This window comes from Mesocricetus auratus, unplaced genomic scaffold (assembly GCF_017639785.1).
Source record: "Mesocricetus auratus isolate SY011 unplaced genomic scaffold, BCM_Maur_2.0 Super-Scaffold_100013, whole genome shotgun sequence".
NCBI classification, from domain to species: Eukaryota; Metazoa; Chordata; class Mammalia; order Rodentia; family Cricetidae; genus Mesocricetus; species Mesocricetus auratus.
In genome coordinates this window covers 64,212,742-64,233,551 of record NW_024429196.1, presented here as the reverse complement: position 1 = coordinate 64,233,551, position 20,810 = coordinate 64,212,742, and the positions used below count along the sequence as shown (strand labels likewise).

Genomic DNA, 20,810 nt, shown 5'->3' with positions numbered 1-20,810 from the left:
CTATTGAAAATGTCTCATTTAGGAGATACTTGGGAATATAAAATGTGCTCAAGAATTCTTAGGCTTTTTTATACCCACATCATCTGACTGTGTATACTGTCAAAACTTTGTGCTAACTGAGCAGATGAAGGAATGTCTAATTTTACTAGTTTTGAATATTTAAGATTATACTCCATCTTACTTTGTCTTGGTTCTCATTTAAACATGAAACTCAGAAAACATCATTGAGTGACCATACCTCAGAGGTATTTCTTGATTATGCTGAATTATATGAAAGCAGTTTTTCGTCTTCATCTAAAGATAATAGTTGGCTTTGATTTTGTATTTCTGACTTCTAAGCAGCTATGTCTTTTAGAGACTTTAGTGTTCTGAGCTGCTTCCCTCTGGTTTCGCAAACTTAGAGATGAGTGACAACCAATTTACAAGAGGTCAAATGTAGTTGAGCTTTTGAAATTACTCTTTGTTCTTTATTTGAGATTATTTGTGATTATGAATTTGTTTTTCTTTAGTGTTTGAGTGTGGTGACATTTTATTTATGATCTAATAAAGCTTGCTTGAAGATCAGAATACAAAGCTAGCCACAGCCATAGAGGCCAGGCAGTGGTGGTGCACACCTTTAATCCCAACAGCCACACTAGTTAGCCATAGAAATTGGACAGTGGTGGTGCAGGCCTTTAATCCCAGCACTAGAGAGGCAGGTGGAGACAGGAGTGCAGTGTATTCAGTATGCAGTCACACTGAGAACAGGATCTCCCAGCTTTCCTTAGAGGTAAGAACGCTCTAGTGGTTGGCTGCTTTGCTCTTCTGATCTTCAGCTTGAACCCCAATATCTATCTCTGGGTTTTTATTAGTCGTGCTACATTTGAGGATTTTCAGAACCCTTCAGATCACACATGTAATAATGTATCACTTTATGAAGAGGGTATGTCTTAAGAAATACATTTGACAATTTTGTTCTTGTGCAGACATCATTGTACACTTAACACAGACCTAGATGGTGTAGTCTGCTGCACAGCCAGCTATAATGTGTATGTTGTGGCTGGTAGTGCTTTAAATAGTTTGTTTAAACGTCCTCAAACACATGAGTAATACTGACAAGAGTGATGTCAGTGGGCAGTAGAAATTGCCCAGCTAACTTATATAAGCTTAAGGGATCACCTTGTATGCGAAGACTGCCAGTGGCCTAGACATCTTTATGCAGAACACAGAGAGAATGGTTTGAAGTTAAAGGTAAAATTTTGCTATGGTTTTTTAACCTTGGGGACAATGTTCTTTCCCCCTTCTTAGGGAACGCCTGCAGCTGTAGACAGCCCCAAGTGTCTCTCTGGACTTTTGTCCTTCCAGGTCTCCAGTCTTCCTTACCTCATTTCTTTCATTTTTCTTCCTTATAGCCTATTCCTTTCGGTAGCTCCCAAGGAGCTGCCTAGGTTGATTGGTTTGGCAACTATTTATTGAATGTTAGCAGTGTGACTCAAATGAGCAGTCATGGCCTCAAGGTGCTTTCAGTATAGAAACTTAAAGAGAAATAGAGCCAGCTAAGAGTCACACTGTCTAGAAACTGCTCTGGCTCTTAAGTCAAAATTGACTAGTTTGAGACTGCATTTTGCTCAGAAGTTATTTACATCAAAGCACTTTTTCTTTAAAATGAAGCATAACCTGTAGTGGCGCTGTATTTTCAGCTGTGTATCTTACTTCTCACGTGTATGTATATATTTCACCTAGTTAGTAATTATAGTGTTCCCCTTTGTCTTCTTAAAACAGGGTCCTACGGTGTGGCCCCCACTGGTAACTTAACCTTCAGACCTCCCTCAGCCTCCCCAGTGTGAGCTGCCTTGTGTGACTTGTGAGGTTTTTTTTGTTTGTTTAGTTTTGTTTTATCTTAAAGTATTTCTCCCAGTTTCTGTATCTTATTTATAGGTAGTTTTGAAGTGGCTATGTGATTGCTGTCCTTTGTCCATTGCTGTTTTGTTTTTATATCACTGTTCTTGTGACACTTTTATATACATGCATGCATCTTGGTTTCTTTAAAGATTTCCCACTGAGATAGTTTTTTTAGAAATTACTGAGAAAGGCTCTTGAGTGTTACCATGGCTCATGCTGCTTGTTGCTAGATTGCATTCACGAAACTTTGTACCAGTGAGCCAGCAGTGATAATGGATCATAGGAGTGGCACTAGGTGTAGGGCCTTCATCCTGTCTTAGGGGTAACACTTTGATACAGTTTTAGAATTGGTTATTAGCACAGCTTTGCATTCATATTGCTCTCCTAATTTCATTTGTGTTCAAAAAATTTGTAGGTGTTTATACTTGGGAGTTTGATTCTGGTTTTCTTGCTTAGAGCTTTACTCTGCTTCTAAGCCTATGATTCTTAGTCTGTGGGTGGCAATCACTTTGCCGGGGCGGGGATGGGGGATGGTCTTACATTAGATATCCTGCATTACAATTCATAGTAGTAGCAAAATTACAATTACGAAGCACCACAACATGAGAAACTGTATTAAGGGTCACAGCATTAGGAAAGTGAGAGGCACTAAGCTGTATTTTGTGTTGTTGCTCTGTGGGTCCAATCCCTGACAGGCTGCTTTCTTTAAAGTCCCATTGCCTCCCTTATGGAAAACATGTTTTCATCATGTACTTTTTAGAGTATTTTAGAATCTAGATCCTGCTTAACCATATTTCTGTTTATTTCTCTTAGCCTCAGTTTACATCTTTCCATTAGGTCAGTAGAAAATATGCTAAAAACAGTGATTAGGTTCTGGTTGTTGCTGTGTGTGCCCTGCCTAGCAGCTGTGCTCACCAAAATAAGAGGAAATTTTTAATACTTCCTGATGCGTAGATTCCAAGGAAACCTCCATCCTATGGTACTGTGTGACCTTCACCTCTCACTGTGCCTCAGTTTGCATCTGTAAGGTGGGCATACCAGCCTCAGGTGAAAGTACTTGAGGTGATCCACGAGTGCTTGAAATGTTGTCTTGTAGAGTACTGACCAACAGTAATTTATTACAGCTGTTATTTCTGTGAGGTTTTGTTTTTAAATACTAAAGAGGGTTGGTGCTTCAAAATCTGCCTTTTTGGTGGTGTCAGGGTGTAGATCCATGAAGGGCTTTATTCTTGGTTCTATGTACTAGTCACTCATTGGACATAATCTTGGTATATCTTATAAAATGTACCTGTATGGTGAGAATAACACCTCATTAGATGGCTATGGTTTATAGGGTAAATTAGTGTTGATGAGAGTATAGTCTTTAGACTATATGGACTGTTTTTGAACAGTAAGCTGGAGGTGTAGAGTGTGGGACCAGGAACAGAACCACAAAAGCATGGTCAGTACAATAAGCAGCAGTTATTGTTGTCAAGCAGGTAATAAGAGGTTCCCTTATGCCCAACACCTATGAGTAGTTACTGGTAACTCTAAATGATTTATTAAGTAACTTCTGCTTCTATAACTGTCATTATGGTAAGGGCAGTCTAACCTAAATGAAATATTCGGTAATAGAAGCAATGGATGAGTCGTGTGTGTACTTAGTGGCATATGTATTCCGTGTTGTAACCTCAGACTGTTTCATGGGTTGTGTGGATGACATGAGCCTAAGTGCAACTGACAGGAAGTTGCTTTAGCAAACATTCAATAATGCTGGATAAGGGGAATAGTATACTGAGCAACTAAATCTAGAAATTGTAGCCCACACCATTTTAAGAGTGCTGCCCAGTTCTTAAGTGTACAGGCTCTGTGTCACCCTTCATATGTTTGTGTTGACAGTGGAGTCTCTTGTTTGTTCATAGCTTGTATTTGTTCGTGTGTGTGTGTGTGTGTGTGTGTGTGTGTGTGTGTGTGTGTGTGTGTGTGTGTGTGTGTGTAGTATTACTCTGGGTCAGGCTATTGGCTTGGCATATAAAGATAGAAGCCTAGAATTGTCTTAGTTTCGATTCTGTTCCTGTGAAGAGACACTATGACCAAGGCAATTCTTACAAAAGAATTTAATTGGGCTTATTCACAGTTTTGGAGGGTTAGTTCATGATCACCATGGCAAGAAGCAGACAGGTACAGTGTTGGAGCAGCAACAAAGAAACTGGGCCTTGGTGTATACAGTTTTTGAAACCTCAAGATTCACTTCCAGTGACAACCACCTCCACCAGAGTCATACCTAATTCTTTCCTAACAGTTTCCCTAACTGGGTACTAATCATTCAGATATAGGACTTTATGGAGACCATTCTCATTCAAATCACCACAGGAGTTTGCTAATTTCATTAGTTCCCACCGATTCTGTGTAATAACATCTCTTTGTAATCACCCAAAATCACATCAAATGATGAAACTGTCATTTGAAGACAGACTGTTTCCTGCTAGGGGTCACAGAGCTAGCAAGTAGTTCAGTTTGGAGTTTGAAACCAGGTGTGAAACTATCACATCTTCCGTGGTAAGACAGAAGAGCAAAAAGAAAGTTATGTGCCAGTTTTTTTTTAAAGTTGTAAGAAAAGTTGTTTCAGTGTAGTTGGAAAAAATATACTGAATGTCTACAAGATCCATATTGGCTTTATTTTTTCTATTACTAAACTTGAGAAGCTATTCAATATTTGTCCGGTTCCCACATTTGTTGAGAATTAAGGCTGGCCTTATTCATTGTCAATTTGGCATCAGTAGTCACATGTGATAAAGCACCTGGATGTGTTTGTTCTCTGTTCTTTATCAATATGAGCCCGTTCCTTAGGAACCACCCCCCATTTTGCTTTTGTTGCAGAAGGTGGAGGGAGAGTGGCAGAAATGATCAAGAACAACTGGTTGTTCACAAGAAAACTGAAAACCAGCTATACGTGCTTTGTACAGTCTGCTTTCTGAAACATAAAACGTGTTTAAAGGTTATAGTCACCTAGTGTTTTAAAGCTGTACCTTAACCTTTCAGTCTGGAACCACTGAACACAGCCGCTGAACTGACTGAACTGACATTGTTTTCAACAGGACGCATTCAGTTTACTAGCATATTCAGATCCTTGGAACAGTCCAGTTGGAAACCAACTTGACCCAATTCAGAGAGAACCTGTGTGCTCAGCTCTTAACAGTGCAATATTAGGTAAGTAACTAAAGCAAGACAACTAGACTTCAGCTACATTCTCTGTACATTGGAAAGCATATTGTCCTTATATTTGTTTCAGTAAAACAGGGACACATTAATCTTTTAAAATATAGAAAATTTCCAGATTACATGGATTCTGATGGAGTAAAAACTGGTAAGATACTGAAGTGTATCTTGGAATGTTTGAAGATAGCTTTTGTCTGTACATAAGCACTTAATTTAGTCTTCTCATATAGAATGAGGTATTTTGTGTGATCTTTATGTGAAAAAACCCTACCATCGTAGACCATAACCCTCACTTTGAGACTGGGAATAATGGTGTACTTTTATAAATTCTCTCATCTATTGGGCCTAAGCTCTTCCTGTATTGTTATTGGGGTGAGTTGTGAAAGTTGTAGGAAGTATGTGACCTTATATTGACAATATAGGAAGGAACAGAACCTTCCTATGTCAGTAGCTGTGTTCAATGGGCTTATCAGAATTTGGTTTGACTGTTGTGGGAGGAATTTGGGCACGTTTACAAAGAGTTCTGATAGTTGCTCCACAGGAAAGCAAGGCTATAGAGTGCTCAGGGGTCACAGCTGGTACCTCCCTTATACATTCTGCTCCTTTTGACTTAAGGTAGTTAAAAAAGGAACAAGGGTAACCTGAGCTCCCCACATCATAGCTTCTGCTTTAAGACATAAGCAGAAAAAGCCCTGGACTCAAACATTTGTGTTCAAATTAGCCAGTCACTTTTGTCAGTGTGTATGCAAAGTGGGGAACTGAACACATCGTTTGGTTAGTTTCTGCTCCTATCAGTAAGTCACTGTAGTTGGAATCCTATGTAATGATTACCCAGTTGATCTGCACATAAAACTTTAATTTCTGGGCTGTTTTCTTCAACGGTAATTTAGATTAACGGTTATTTTACATCTGATATAAGACTTGAGACTTCAGTCCATTTTAGAAGTTTGTGCTGTTATTTGACCTGGTGAAGATTTTTAGTCATGTGTTTCAAACGGTTTTGGAAAGGTGACAACACTGCCACATGAGTAAAGAGTAATTTGGACATCGGTACTTGGCTAGTAATCATTGCAAGAATGTAAAGGAAGCCATGGGTGCTCATGTTTATCCTAAATCTGATGATAAGGGAATAAGAATAGCGACCGTTGTGTTACGGTTTCTTAAATTGGGATCTGTGTGTCGAATACTATTAATTTGGTTTGTGTTGTATTTTCAGTGGCCATATAAGATCAGCTCTGTTGGTAAAAATAAGATAATTGAGTAACAGACTGACTTGCACTCTCTCAGGTCCCCAACCGACAAAATATACAAAGCACACAAATTGTTATTATTTTAGTTTTTTGAGACAGGAATTTTTGTGTGACCTTGGCTGTCCTGGGAGTAGCTCTGTAGACCAGGCTGGCCCCAGAGATCTGCTTGCCACCCTTCATATGTTTGTGTTGACAGTGGAGTCTCTTGTCTGTTCATAGCTTGTAACTGCCTTTTTGAAACTACTGTATTACAGGTAGTCACAGACATCTGATTGCCAGTTTTATTGTGACAGCTTTTAATTTGAGTTCTTCAAATCAAATGCTTAGGAGCATTATCCAAGATACAAGTGTTAGGCTGGATATGGCAGGCAGGCAGGCAGGCAGGCCTCCTAGCTTGAAGCCAGCCTGTTTTACATAAAAGACTTTCAAGTCAGACAACAGGACTACAGTGAGACCTTGGAGTGTGCGTTTGTGTGTTAATATAAATAATGCTTATTTAATGCTTACATTGAAAAGTATTAAACAATCCTTTGGATGACAGCATCTTTCATGCTATTAATGGGCAGATCTATATGTAATGCATAGTGTATTAATTGTATGTTTTATGTATCTTAAAAGTTTAAAGATGATTAAAGCCAGAGGCCTCCTTTGGTCAGAGTGTAAAAAACCTGGTGCTCACTTGACTCTTCCTTAGGCTTTAAAGAATAATAACTATTCCTTGTATTTTATCAATAAATCAGTATTTCAAAATAATCTTAACCCTCAGACAGACCACATTTTATTAAACCATTATTTTCTCACCAATCTGCTCCATGCTTTTATTCATGTCTTATTTATTGTTCCTTGTATGTTTAAGTCCTCAGTTTGCTTTTCTGTGTTTTTGTGTTTCATTCCTCCAGAATTTTTTTCCTGCTGTATTGCAAACTGAACTGTGGCTATAGGTAAATCCGCTAGAGAACTCGACAGCCACTGTCATGGTTTTGCCCTGTGAACTTTGCCTGATTAGTTTCACTAACTGATTTGGACACCATCTCCAGAATTACTAGCTTTGGAGTGGGTCCTGTCACCCTTAGTTCACTTCATCTTTGGTAATTACTGCATGTTTAATCCCAGCACCCAGGAAGCAGAGGCAGACAGATCTCGGAGATTCAGGTCAAGCTGATCTACATAATGAGTCCGTATCTCAAAAACAAAACAAAAAAATGTACCTGTCTGAAGTTGTGATAATGTAACACCCAAGAAATACTGTTTATTAAAGCATCTGAATTAATGATTAGAAGTTAACCTCTTCAACTTTAGGGTGGCTTTGCTCGGTATTCTGACAGCTGTCCACTTGCTTCTGAATAACATTTACCAGCATGCCTAAGAGGCAGCTCAATAGTAAATTTTCCTTATTTCAACCCCAAATGTCTATTAGGTTACATCTTTCCCATCATGGTTAACAGAGAAGGAAAAAAGTTGCGCATATACTTTGCACACCTTTGATTCCAGTACTCAAGCAGAAGCAGGCAGATCTCCAAATTCCAGGCGATACGAAGTGAGACCATGTATTTAAAAAAAAAAAACTTAGTTCTGTAAGAACTTTTCTTAGAACTATCTGCTTTGCTAGTCAGATAGTTCAGATCCTACATTTGATATAGTAAATATATTTCCGATTGAAAGATGGTTTTAAAAATGATTTAATTGCTGTTTTCATTTTCTAATCTTTTTTCCTTAGAAACCCACAATCTGCCAAAGCAACCTCCACTTGCCCTAGCAATGGGACAGGCCACACAATGTCTAGGACTGATGGCTCGATCAGGAATTGGATCCTGTGCGTTTGCCACAGTGGAAGACTACCTACATTAGCTATGCACTTGGAGAGCTCACACTTACATTGTGGCAAATAGTCAACATGGAAGTAGACCGGCTCTGCTGATTTGAAATTTAGATTTTTTAATTATGTACTGGGGACAGGTTTTTGTCGCTTTACATTGCTTCCTAGTTTACAGCATGATGCAAATGATTTTCTAACTTAGTGTTAGGAGAAAATATTTTCCATCTTTTAACCTCTTAGTTGTCTAAGAGTTAAATATTACTGAATTTCAGACGTTCAAATTGATCATCAGAAATCCTTTAAAACAATTACCTAAAAGAAACCAAAAATCCTGCCTTCTTTGTTGGGGGGAGAAGGGGGAAGAAATGGAACAAGTTGTGTTTGTGTTAGCATGTGGGTGATGTAAACTACAAATTGGGAGCTGTTCCGACCCCCGCTCCTGTGTAAGCATTCAATCAGTGTAACTTGCAAAATGCATAAACATCCGACAGTTTGAATTTAATAGTGTTGATGGAAGAAATCATTTTTAATGTGTACTGTAAAACTTGAAATACTCAGGAGCTGAGTGAGTATGTTTGTTGCTACTTACAATCCCGACCTGTTAGTCCCAGTAGTTTTGTTTTAACATGGTCTTTTTCAACTTTGTTTCCTGTTTAACTACAGATGACTTCTGTTGTAGACTCACAAGTTTAACTGTTGTATTATAACAGTATTACATGTCAACAGTGTGGTTATGACCTTTATTTATATAAAAACCAAATATTTAGTCAATTTACCGTGTCTTAATTTAATCTTTGTACACCTTCCATTTTTAAGTGCTTAAATGAGTACTATATTGCAATAAAAATGTAGTGATATAATTAACCAGCCATTAAAAATTTACTTCTACAGATATTAGTGTCAGTGAATTTATGTATTAGGTTCTCATACATTCTTTAGAGCAATTAATACGTAATAAATCTTACTAGCAGTCCAAGTTAATAGTCTAAAACTGCCTTCAGGTGATTGTGTGATTGTATTAGTCAAAACTGATACTGTATGTGAAAAGAAAAATAGGAATTTAAGTTATTGTAACTATCAATCAAGCAAACCCCCAGACTGGTTAAAAAATTTTGAAAAGCTGTTCCAGGGCTGGTAAGATGGCTCAGCAGGTAAAGGACTTTGCTACTAATTCTGACTTGAATTGTCCTCTGGCACTATCATGCATGTGTGCACAAACACACTAGTTCATTGCTAGGCAGAGGTGCTGGCTGAAGTTAAGTCTCCCCAACAGATACTTACTCGCTTATTTGACTACTTATGGGAGCCGCCCCCATGCTTTTTAGCAGTGGCTTCTTATTCACTGTCAGCAGAAACCAAATCAATAATGCCAGAATAGCTTTTCAGCTGTCCTGAAGACTTCATGGATGGTCTCTTCTTATCCCTCCAGATAAGTGGTTAATTCCTTTTTAACCACGTTTCCCTCCAGAAGGCTCAAAAGTATTCCAGAAAGAAATACAGCCAGTTACTTTCCCAGACAAAAACGTTTATGGTTTTTATAATGGTCCTTTACAATGATTTGCGGATGGCTACATTTTAAGACATCAATCTTCTTCACCCCAAATACCCTTAAATTCTAAAAATACAAAGTACAGGTTCTTCATTGAGCTTTACGTCAATTCACTTGTAAGTTTTCTTTTTCATCTTTCTAGCCATCCACCGTTTTTTAAACCTCCTGGCATTTTGTTGTTTCTGAGCACCTACAAGAGAACAACAGGAAGCTTCATATAGCTTTGAGTTAAAACCCCCAAGAAACAAAATTCAGATTTTTTTGTGTAGTTTACATAAATGGATACACTATAAAAGAAGGCCTTTCCATCTCTCTTCTAGAAACATTTTCTTTGTAAAATGACTAGGAATCAAAAGAAGACACTCCATCTTACCCCATGTACTATTGAGAAACTGGGCTGCAGCCTTTTTCACTGGTAGCCTCTTGTTGTTCAGTGACAGGAACTTGTTTACTGAAGGGAAGAATTACTTATCATTTCTTTGTCATTGTGAGACAGACAGACACACAGACACACAGACAGAAAATTACCAGTAGTCCTCTTTGATTCTGAACCATATAAGCAATTATGGATGAAGTGTTTGGCTGCTTCTTGCCTTGAGTCTCTCAGTTCTTGATCTTTTAGCCTTACAGCCAAGTAGCTTTTATTCTGACTGGTGATCAATACAAAAGGTCAAAATTAGAGGGTACATGCATGCTCGTTCTCACATGTAATTGGGTATATGTGCACCCGCATGTGTGGCACTGGGAAGGGTCTGTGAGTCACTGAACAAACATTACCACTCAGCCACATCCTTTGGGGCAGGGGGTGAGGGTTATCAAACTCAGGGCCTCACAACTGCCCAGCAGGGACTCTATTTCTGTGACTCCCAGCCCCACATGACCTTACTTTGAGATATTTCGTTCTTTCTCATCAACTGTCTTTAAATGATTTTACATGGTACACAGTACAGCTAAATCACGTGGTATTTTATTTTTAAAAAAGTACATTAACACATTTTAAGGTAACAGTTTGACTGTTACCATCAAAACTTTTATTTTTCTATAAATTGCCCAGTCTGATACACTGCTACTTTCTACTTTCCCCTCATAAAGCAAAACTTTAAAAAGGAAACTTTACATTCCAGTAGGAAGACAGAACAAAACTCATTACCTGGCAGAGTGAACTTCTTGTATTTTAACTTTCTTGGAATTTCTTCCTTTTGCAATGTGTTCGCTTTCCTTTTTCAAATGAACTGAAAAATTAAGATCCACTTTGTGAATAACACTAAATGGCCCTCACTTCAGACTACATTCCGTTTGAGTACAGATTTTATTTGGAAGAAATAATGGGGAATGGTTTAAACCAACTTTGGCCAGGCCTAAGGGCCACAAACAGCCAAGAATACAAGTAAATAAGAACAATTCATACCTTTCACGTTTTCTTGTGATTTCTTTATGCTATGGGAAGAAAAAAAAAAGCTTGGAATGGCAGGCAATAAAGGATACTCAAAACAAGCAACATAAGATCCCCTTCAGGCTTCCATGACCTCTACCCCCGAATTTTCACTCATCATGCTACACAGCACTGCCACCAACTCAGGAACTTCACTAGCATGGGATATCTTCTCAGAATTTGATTCTGAGAGCTGTTAGTAGGCATCCAAAAGAGTACGATCAATATTCTGAAAAACTCAGGATTATTTATAGAACTTAGCACTCCAAATACCAAGAACAAGGTGGTGCTTATCTCAATAATGAGAAATAACAGATTATTCAACAGTTTGGACACTGGAGACAAAAGATGAGCTCCAGACAATCAAATGACCAGACTGCCACAGAAATGAAGTACAGAAGCAACAGTACAGATCAGACGGACAAAGCGAGGGGAGGGGTCACACTTGAACTTGGTTGTGAAAGACAAGGACTTCAAACATCCACTGGCATGCCTCGTGGAATTCAAGATCTGAATATGGAAAAGTAAGCAACTATTATCCTAGTAAAAATTTCAGGGTTCACGCTAAGGCTGGGTGTGGTGCTACACACCTTTAATCCCAGCAGACAAATCTGAGTTTGAGGACAGCCTGGTCCACAGATGGACTTACATACAGAGCTACACAGAGAAACCAAAAACAAGAGAACGCATGCACCAAGGAGTGCCAAGAGGTAGAGGAATAAGTTCAGTTGGAAATAAATGTAACGCAAGAACTCCAAAACCACTCTCGCTTAAATTTGGGCAAATTTCTTCAGTTATGCGGACATATCAAAGATGGCTTTACATAAGTAGAAGCCCTGTTACTTACTCGGCTTCTGAAGCTGTAGTTAGTTGCTCTAAAACAGCATCTGGCAGCAACTTTCTTTTCTTTTGGAATAAAGACATTTGAAGACAAAGTTAACAGTAATGTACACGTATTACCGCAGTTGCTTCTAAAACGTTACTCAAACAGCCCTGCATCCCGGCCAACTCTGCCCTGCTACTTCTAAGCCGTCAGAAAAACTGGGCTTACGAAGCCAAAACAGTAGTCGCTCAACGTTCAAGTGTCCCTGTTATGAAGAGAAAGGTATCGGGCACGGCCACTTTGAAGTCAGACTTCTGGGAGGTGAAATTATTCGCATGTACCATTTTTTTACTTTACAAATCACTTTAAAGTTTCGGAGTCCTAGCTTTAGACTAGACTAAGCCTTAAAGACCAAAACGCCAAGGCCAGGTGAGCGCCAGCGCTTCCACGCCCACTCTGAATTACGGCAGACACCAGGAGACTCCAGTAGCCAGCCCTGGCCCGCTCCAACATCCCATCCTCCAAAGACCCTTGAGCAAGCGACGCGTCCCGCCCCAACCTTCTGCTCGATGAACAGCTCCTCGCGCCGCTTCCTCTTCTCCTTCAGCAGCGTTTTATCCCTGGAAAAGAGGGTCAGATGAGCGCGGGTCCAGCCCAGGGAGCCGCCGGGCGCCCGGTTCCCCGCCGCGGGCGCCGCACCTGCGGACACTCTCACGCACGCGCAGCTCCTCCTCCCGCGCTTCCGCCTGAGCGCAGGCGAAAGTCAGCTCCTCCGGGGCGTCGTCGTCGTCGTCCTCGTCCAGCGGCTCGGCGGCCGCGCCGCTACTGGGCTGCCCGAGGAGCAGGCCATGCTCCGCCTCCTCCTCCTCCTCCGGGCCGAGCTGGTCCTCGTCCACCATCGCCTCCGCCGGCGCGGGGACACGCGACGAACGCGGCCGCAGCTGCACCATGGCCAACGGGAAGAGGGCTGCCTTGACCCTTAACCCGGAAGCAGCCGCTCGCTGTACGCACCGGGCGCTCTCCACGCCCCCTGTTGGTTCGGAGGCCACAAGACGCGTCTAGGCGCGTGCGCGAGAGGAGGGCGGAGCTCCCCGCGGTGGTTGTGACCAGTCTGGTTGGAAAGAGACTGAGCATCGCGTTTGCTCAGTGTCGCTCTCTGTGTTGGTTTGTAGGGGTTTTTGTTTGTTTGTTTTTGCTTTGTTTGTCCCCAGGTTGGCCTGATCAATGGAACAGCGTCAAGGGCGGAAATAAATACTTAATTACCATCATTGCTGCATGATGCATCCTTCTGTGGTCTCTGTCTCTTACCCATGATATTAATACGAAATGATTCTTCATTTCCTGTTCAAGCCGTGCATTTGGATAAGCTGTCATCTCTGCTTTGTGTTCCCTGACGCAGAACTGTTGATCCTTTCGACCTCCCACCAGGGCTAAGTTCAAGTTCATCCACACCAAGGTGGCGCTGGCATGTCTAGTTACAGTTCCCTGAGCCTTGCACACGTTTCTTTCATTGTTCCACGCTCTGTAATTAGCACACGTGCCAGTTGCTTCAACCATTCTGAAATCATTGATTTCTAATGTCTATTATACAGTGTATGTTCAACAAATGGTTACACCATATATACTTTGTATTTATAAATCCTATTTTATCTTCCAATTTAAAAACAAAAGCAAGACCATACTTGCTTTTAGAAAAAAGAAAAAAAAAACTAACCAAGAAGTGTTGGAGAAGAGATAGGGCAGAGAAGGGAGGGGAGGCTGTGAGCTAGATGGGGGCGGAGCCTCTGAAACCTCTGGGCCTTGAGTAAATGAAAACCAATCTCAGACTCAGGCAGAGTAACACACAACTGAAATCCCAGCCAACATTCAGGAAGCTGAGGCAGGGAAATCTTAAATTCCAGGCCAGCCTGGGTTAAAGTGAAACCGTTCAAGAAGATAAAACAGTGTGCTTATCCCTACCACAACTAATATTAAGAAAATGGAGCCAGGCGGTGGTGGCGCACGCCTTTAATCCCAGCACTTGGGAGGCAGACGCAGGTGGATCTCTGTGAGTTCAAGGCCAGCCTGGTCTACAGAGCGAGTACCAGGACAGGCTCCAAAGCTACACAGAGAAACACAGAGAAACCCTGTCTGGAAAACCAAAAAAAAAAAAAAAAAAAAAAAGTGTCACAGAGGGCAGGAGAGATAGCTTAGTTAAGAAAACCTGCTGTTCTTCCAGAGGACCTATGTTTGGTTCCCGTTCATGTCAAGCAGCTAATAACCATCTGTAACTCTAGCTCCAGGGGCTCCAACACCTCTGTTTGCTGCAGTACACATATCCATTGCAGACACACACACTAGTTTTTTAAAGAGGTATCACTGAAGTTACTACGGGCCCCTCGCTGTACAGTCTTTGGTCCACCCATCTAAAGTGTGACTCTGGAGGGCCTGTCTAGTTCTCCGGACTCCCAGTGGGTGGGAGAAACTGTTTTCTTGACACAAAGCACTTTTAGGATTTGTTACAAATAAGTGACTGTCGCGTACGGCAATACCTTGTTGCCTGTGGTAGACCATTTCAGTTGTCAACTTGACTGGGGAACCATGGAGTCAGGGTGAATGTGTATTGTTGACACGGGCATAGCCCTGTCAGTGTAAAGGACCCCAGTGCCTCAGACCCATGGGAATGACATGGGTCAGGTCAGGGAAATGGCAAAGCCTACCTGTGCCAATGTTGACTGTGGGCGAAAACTGGCAAGGGCCGCTCCCTCCTCTGGGTGGCTGTGACCCGAGACTGCTCCCCTAGAGAGACCTCCTGCAGAGGTAGTTGAACCCCTCCTCTTCGTGCAGCGCATAATAAACTTGCTCAGTTTGCAGGCTGCATAGAAGGTGCTCTCCGTCAGAGTGTCGCAGCCAACCCAACCCCGGCTTTTCTGGCTGTGTTTCTGCTGGTTGTTTCCTGTCTGTCATTTCTGCCTTTCCAGCACCCAGCCATGCAGCACTCACCAAGCACATTAAAGGGACACACCTTCGGATGTGCCTATAGGAAATTCCCAGAGAGCATTAACCGAGGAAGAAATGCCCTGAATGTGAGGAGCAGACTGTGTAGAAAGGGTAAAGAGAAAACAGGTGGAATGCTGGGAGGCCCTTTCTCTACTTTCTGGGCATTGTTCTTTTGCTCATCCTGACGTCTCTACTTGGTTGTTCCTTTTCTTGCCTTGCGGAAGTTCATGCTGGAAGTTAGTCCATATTCTTTAAGGTAAGGCATCCAAGCCAGGTAAATACCGAAAAGAAAAGAAAAGAAAAGAAAAGAAAAAGAAGCCCCCGACAAAGACAGCTCTTGGAGGAACATCCTGACACAATAAGTTACCAATCTTAAAGGATGGTTTCATTTCCACAAAAATTTGTGTAAAAAACAAAAAACAAAAACTAGGGTTTAACTTTCAGCATGTTAATGAATGCTAGATGCAAACAATCATCATAATTACCTTCTTCTCAAGCAATTCAATTACAAATTTTCCTCCTAGTAACTGACCAAGAACAGCAAATCTAAATACTCTTATTTTAGTTGAAATCAAATAATATGGATGAACTTGACAGTCTGCCGACCTCTCCAGAGAAAAACACATTTGCTGTTGGTGATTTGAAGCCCAATCACTTCACAGACTGACTGTCCTCTAGGGGCTTGAAGGGCATGTTTTGATTTTCCAAAGTTCAGCTCACCATCCACAAAACCCCTTCTCCTGCTAGTGCCCTGGTTATGTGCTCCATGGTCTTCTCCTCTTTCCAAAGGACAATTAAGACACCCTTTCAGTTTCATGAGGAGCGAGGGCTTCAGGAAGAGTAGTCCCACAGGGTCCTGGAAAATGAAACCTAAATAGAAGGAGTAATAGAGCAGAATTAAGAGGTACATGTTAACAAAATGAACATACAACTACAGCTGATAACATATATCTAATGGTGTTTTACATTTTTCTTTTATTTTTTACATTTTTCGAGGCAGGGTTTCTCTGTGTATCTTTGGCTCCCCGGGAACTCACTCTGTAGATCAGACTGGCTTCGAACTCACAGAGATCCACTTACCTCTGCCTCCCAAGTGGTGTTTTAAATTTTTTTTTTTTGTTTTTTCGAGACAGGGTTTCTCTGTGGCTTTGGAGGCTGTCCTGGAACTCGCTTGGTAGTCCAGGCTGGTCTCGAACTCACAGAGATCTGCCTGCCTCTGCCTCCCGAGTGCTGGGATTAAAGGCATGTGCCACCAACGTCCAGCCTTTTTTTTTTTTTAATCTTTTTTATTTTTAAGATTTATTTATTACATGTACAGTGTTCTGCCTACATGCCAGAAGAGGGCACCAGATTGAACTGTAGATGGTTGTGAGCCACCATGTGGTTGCTGGGAATTGAACTCAGGACCCTTGGAAGTGCAGTCAGTGCTCTTAACCTCTGAGCCATCTCTCCAGCCCCGGTGTTTTAAATTTTTAATTGCCTTTTTTTTTTGTGGGAGAACAGACAGGGTCTCACTTGTAACTATGGCTGGCCTGGAACTTGCCATGTAGACCAGGCTAGCATTGAACTCACAGAGATCAGCCAGTTTCTACTTCTCAAGTGCCAGGATTGAAGGTGTGTACCACCAAATCCAGCTTTCATGGACTTCTTGGTTTTTTGTCTTTGGTTTTTTGTTTTGTTTTGTTTTGTTTTTTGAGACAGGGTTTCTCTGTGGCTTTGGAGGCTGTCCTGGAACTAGCTCTTGTAGACCAGGCTGGTCTCGAACTCACAGAGATCCATCTGCCTCTGCCTCCTGAGTGCTGGGATTAAAGGCTTGCACCACCACTGCCCAGCTTTCATGGACTTCTTTAAGTCCAGTTTTGACAATACTAAACATAACCCATCACAGACACCTATCTCAAGTCTGTGTGCCATAAGACTTTTATTGTGACAGATGGTTGAGGTATGATTGCAGTGTGTTTTACCATCTTAGTGCCAAATTCATGAGTGAAATTATAAACGTATACATATTTATATATATGAAGATGAAAATGGGTGGAAAGACATTCCATGTTCATGGATTTGAAGAAAATAATATTGTTAAAATATCTATCATACAACCCTATTGCAATTCTAATGTCATTTTTCATGGTAGATATAGATAAAACAATTCTAAATTTCATACATACACAGACCTCAATAACTGGTAAATTTATGAGCATAGTGGACAAAGCCAGAGCCTCTGCAGTAGACGACCTCCTCATAATATAATACAAAGTGACTGAAATTAAAAGCATGATACAGGCGCAAAGATAGACACATCAGCCAGCAATACAGAGTAAAGTTCAGAAATCAATTGATAGGTCTAGAGTCAACTGGCATCACAAATCTACCAGTGACACCATGGGAAAAGGAAGGTCTTTTTTAATAAATGGTGTTGGTAAATTAGATATCCACATGATGTGAAATGAAATTGGATCCTCGTCTCATACGATATAAAAAAAGCAATTCAAAACTACTATAAAAAACACTAGTCAAAGCGACAGACTTTTAGATTTGATTCTTAAAACATAGGCCACAAAAGCAAAAGTAAACAAATGTGATTATATAAAATTAAAATCAGCTTGGAGAATAACCCAGTGGTCAGACACTGTGCTGTGTTACCCTAGGCTACATCCTTGTCATTGGAAGAAGACAGTAGAGTCATGAGTTTGAGGCCAGCCTAGGCTATGCATTAAACTAAAATAAGATATATATTTAGTGCTGAATATTTGACGTAGATTTAGAGAGCTTGTCTAGCATGCACAGGCACTGAGGTCAAACCCCAGCATTATAAAATAAAATAGGTGTTGTGGTAATATTATTTATGAATTATTAAAGCTTGCCTGAAGGTACAGAAAGCAAAGTCAGTCACATTAGGTAGCTATAGAAGCCAGGCGCCTGGTGGTGGTACACAGCTTTAATCCCTCCACTTGGGAGGTAGAGGTAGACAGATCTCTGTTAGTTCAAGGGTTCACTGAACTACACAAAATTGATCCAGTCACAAAGAGAATCAGCTCCCACAAAGATGATCTCAGCACTTGGGATCACAAGTCTTTAATCCCAGCAACAGGGAAGTAAAGGGGGTCTCATGTGGAGATTAATTCTCCAGCCACTTGGGAAGAAGCAGTCTGAGGCTTGGTGAGAGCTCTTGGAAACAGGATCAGCCTTTTCAGCCTGAGGTAGAGGTAAGAGCTAGTGGCTTGACTACTTTGCTTTTCTGATCTGCAGCTTGAAGCTTGAACCGCAATATCGGTCTCTGGGTCTTTTATTATTCATGATACAATGAGGGGCTAGAGAGATTGCTCCACAGCTACTCTTGCAGAGGATTAGGGTTTGGCTCCCAGGACCCACATCTTGTAGCTCATAACAGCCTGTAATTCCAGCTCCAAGAGATCCAAAATCTCTGGTTTCCACAGGCATCTGCACCTGTGTATACATACTCCCCCATAGACACATAGACATATACAAAATTAAAATAAAGGAGTTCCTGTCAAGAATCCATTGGCCATTTGTTAAAGTATAAGCAACTACCTCCAGCTATAAATACTGGGTGTTTGCTTTGTTTTACTCATAAGAGCTGGGAAGATTAAAGGAACACTAGGAAAATTATGGGGATGAGAAAGGTGAGCTCCTGTTAGCAGGTCCCATCTCAAATGGAAGGCCTAGGTGTTAACAAACACAGCGAAGAAATAAAGCTAATGAGAATCCACTTGTGCTTGAAATAAAGATATAATATATACACTATTGTATATTTATGTTTATGTATAGCATAATATTTATACATTTACTATAATATATATAACATATATGTATAAATATAATTCAATGCATGCATATGTCCTTTTTCTTTAGACTTCACTTAAGTGAACTTTTAGGTTAAGAGATCAATAGGGGCCAGGCAGTGGTGACTCTCGCCTTTAATCCCAGCGCTCAGGAGGCAAAGGTAGGCTGATCTCTGTGAGTTCAAGGCCAGCCTGATCTACAGAGTGAGTTCCAAGATAGCCAGGGCCACACAGAGAAACCCTGTCTCAAAATAAAACAAAAACCAAACAAAAGAGATCAACAGGGGCCCAGCTGCACAGGTAAAGAAGGCTTTGCTCCCTACTGGATGGTAGAGCCAGGTGAGCATTCAAGTACCCTATCAAATGTGGCAACTGTTACTTAAAAGCCGGGGTTCTTCAAACCTTTGATAAGCAACATTAATAGCTCCATAGTTTTCAGGCTAACTTCTTAGATGTGTGGAACGCCAGTAATCAGCATTCACCATCAGTTACCTTTCTTCCCCACACACCAATGGATTACTTTCTTACCCCTAATCACCTCTTCTGGAACTCCCCACACTGACCATCCCTGCAGCCAGATCCCCTCCTTACTGGTCCTCGCACTGGCCAGCAGTACATCTACCTTGGGCCTTTGTATCAGGTAGTCCCAGGAATCTGGAATGTTCTTTTTTCAGCATATTCTCGTATCTGTTGAGGCTTCCCTTAAAGATTCCACCAGATCCTGCTGTCTGTTTGCCCCACACCCATTACACCCAGGCTCTTCTCACTGCCTCTGCACCTCAAAAGCCAGACCATGCCCCCACCATGTACACTGCTTACCACCAGCCTCGGCCACCAGCATCTGATCTTCACAGGGTAGGCTTGGGTTTTGGTTACTGATCTATCCTATCCTTGGGACTGTGGCAGTGTCTGGGACACCACGTACTTCAGCTAAATTCTGAAGATTAGGTAAAAAGACAGCATGGAGCTGGGCAGTGGTGGTGCATGCCTTTAATCCCAGTACTTGGGAAGAAGAGGCAGGCAGATCTCTGTGAGCTTGAGGCCAGCCTGGTCTACAAAGAGAGTTCCAGGACAGACTCCAAAGCTACACAGAGAAACCCTGTCTAGAAAAGCAAAAAATAAAAAATAAAAAATAAAAAAAAACCAACAACAACATGGTGGCTGAGAGCACTGACGGGTCCAAGTACTGAAAGGCCCCAAACAGAGCTGTGATGAGCAGACAGCCCATCTCTGTTCAGCCATGTACAAATCCTGGCATTGCAAGGACCCTTGAGGATCAGTCAGTAAAAAACTGAGGCAGGAAATAGCAACCAGGCAGGAAAGCCATCTGGATGGGGAAATGGTGCCTCTCACCTACAGGTAAAGGCTGTGACCACACCTACTTGAAAACCACAAATGCAAGCATAAAGTCTAGTGAAGAATATAAAGTACCAGTATAGAGAAGACAAGTTCTATGGAAACGCCCATGCTGTGAAACACAGCCCCCCAGTCTGCAGTTAATGGCATTTTGTTCTTTCATGAAAGTCAACCACAAATCAGACTCCCTTCTTTGCCCTCATTCTTCTTTGTCTCCCTCCTCCGTAGAGATCAGAACTGTACACTCTATGGGAATGACATCTCCAAGTAGACCCTCCACTCCCCATCACCTGGCTTTGACCATCCCTCCCTATACCTGAATCTGTTGGTGGCTGGGGTAGTTTCCATGTTAAACTCAGCCACTGGGACTCCCCTGGAAGCCACCTGAGGGGCAAACATGGCAGCTGGGTAGACCACAGAGGACGTCCCCACCTACAAAGCAAGCGGACAATGAGTGCTCTGGGTGAGATAAAACACAGGGGAAGCTTACTCAGGCGGGGACGTGGATGGAGGTGTGAGGGAAGCTGAGCTGGGCGAAGACGCAGTACGGAGACAAGTAACAGGCGTGACTTGGTTTGGTGTCTGGCCAGTCACTGAAATGGGGAACAACCATGAGACACAAAAGGACACTTGGTTAAACCAGACCATCAAAAAATGACCCAAAGGACATGTGTAAGAATCCCTGTTGTTCTGGTCTTGGAAGTTGTGCAAATGATACATGTT

General features: G+C 41.6%; 3 protein-coding genes across 8 annotated transcripts in view; 1 reads left to right on the top strand and 2 right to left on the bottom strand.

Annotated features, from left to right (window-relative positions):
• Window positions 1-9,037, top strand: part of Ranbp9 (RAN binding protein 9) — a 76,342-nt gene extending 67,305 nt beyond the window's left edge. Inside the window, exons 13-14 of the mRNA XM_005066347.4 lie at window positions 4,959-5,070; window positions 8,047-9,037. Of these exons, the coding sequence (XP_005066404.4) occupies window positions 4,959-5,070; window positions 8,047-8,177 (243 nt within the window). The 3' untranslated portion in view covers window positions 8,178-9,037. The remainder of the gene's footprint in view (window positions 1-4,958; window positions 5,071-8,046) is intronic.
• A 612-nt stretch (window positions 9,038-9,649) lies between these two features.
• On the bottom strand, window positions 9,650-12,937 carry Nol7 (nucleolar protein 7). Its single transcript, XM_005066348.4, has 8 exons — window positions 12,649-12,937; window positions 12,509-12,569; window positions 11,974-12,032; window positions 11,103-11,131; window positions 10,845-10,926; window positions 10,223-10,344; window positions 10,068-10,145; window positions 9,650-9,884 (listed from the first exon to the last, which is right to left on the bottom strand). The coding sequence occupies exons 1-8, from the start codon at window positions 12,897-12,899 to the stop codon at window positions 9,805-9,807; spliced, it is 762 nt and encodes a 253-aa protein (XP_005066405.1). The 5' UTR covers window positions 12,900-12,937; the 3' UTR covers window positions 9,650-9,804.
• A 2,418-nt stretch (window positions 12,938-15,355) lies between these two features.
• Window positions 15,356-20,810, bottom strand: part of Sirt5 (sirtuin 5) — a 31,048-nt gene continuing 25,593 nt past the window's right edge. For 5 of the 6 annotated variants that reach the window (XM_040755899.1, XM_040755897.1, XM_040755900.1 and 2 more), the window contains exons 7-8: window positions 20,404-20,519; window positions 15,356-15,798 (exon numbers count right to left, since the gene is read on the bottom strand). In XM_040755899.1, coding sequence (XP_040611833.1) covers window positions 15,500-15,798; window positions 20,404-20,519 — 415 coding nt within the window. In that variant the 3' untranslated portion in view covers window positions 15,356-15,499. The remainder of the gene's footprint in view (window positions 15,799-20,403; window positions 20,520-20,810) is intronic. The other variant, XM_040755902.1, reaches the window with a different exon arrangement.

Bases quoted from the DNA above. Each gene is read 5' to 3' on its own strand.
- Nol7 (XM_005066348.4), bottom strand. From the start codon at position 12,899: ATGGTGCAGCTGCGGCCGCGTTCGTCGCGTGTCCCCGCGCCGGCGGAG. The intron at 12,033-12,508 runs GTTGGGGCGGGA...TTATTCCAAAAG, and splicing joins AGCTGTTCATCGAGCAGAAG to AAAAGAAAGTTGCTGCCAGA. The intron at 10,927-11,102 runs GTATGAATTGTT...TTAATTTTTCAG, and splicing joins ATCACAAGAAAACGTGAAAG to TTCATTTGAAAAAGGAAAGC.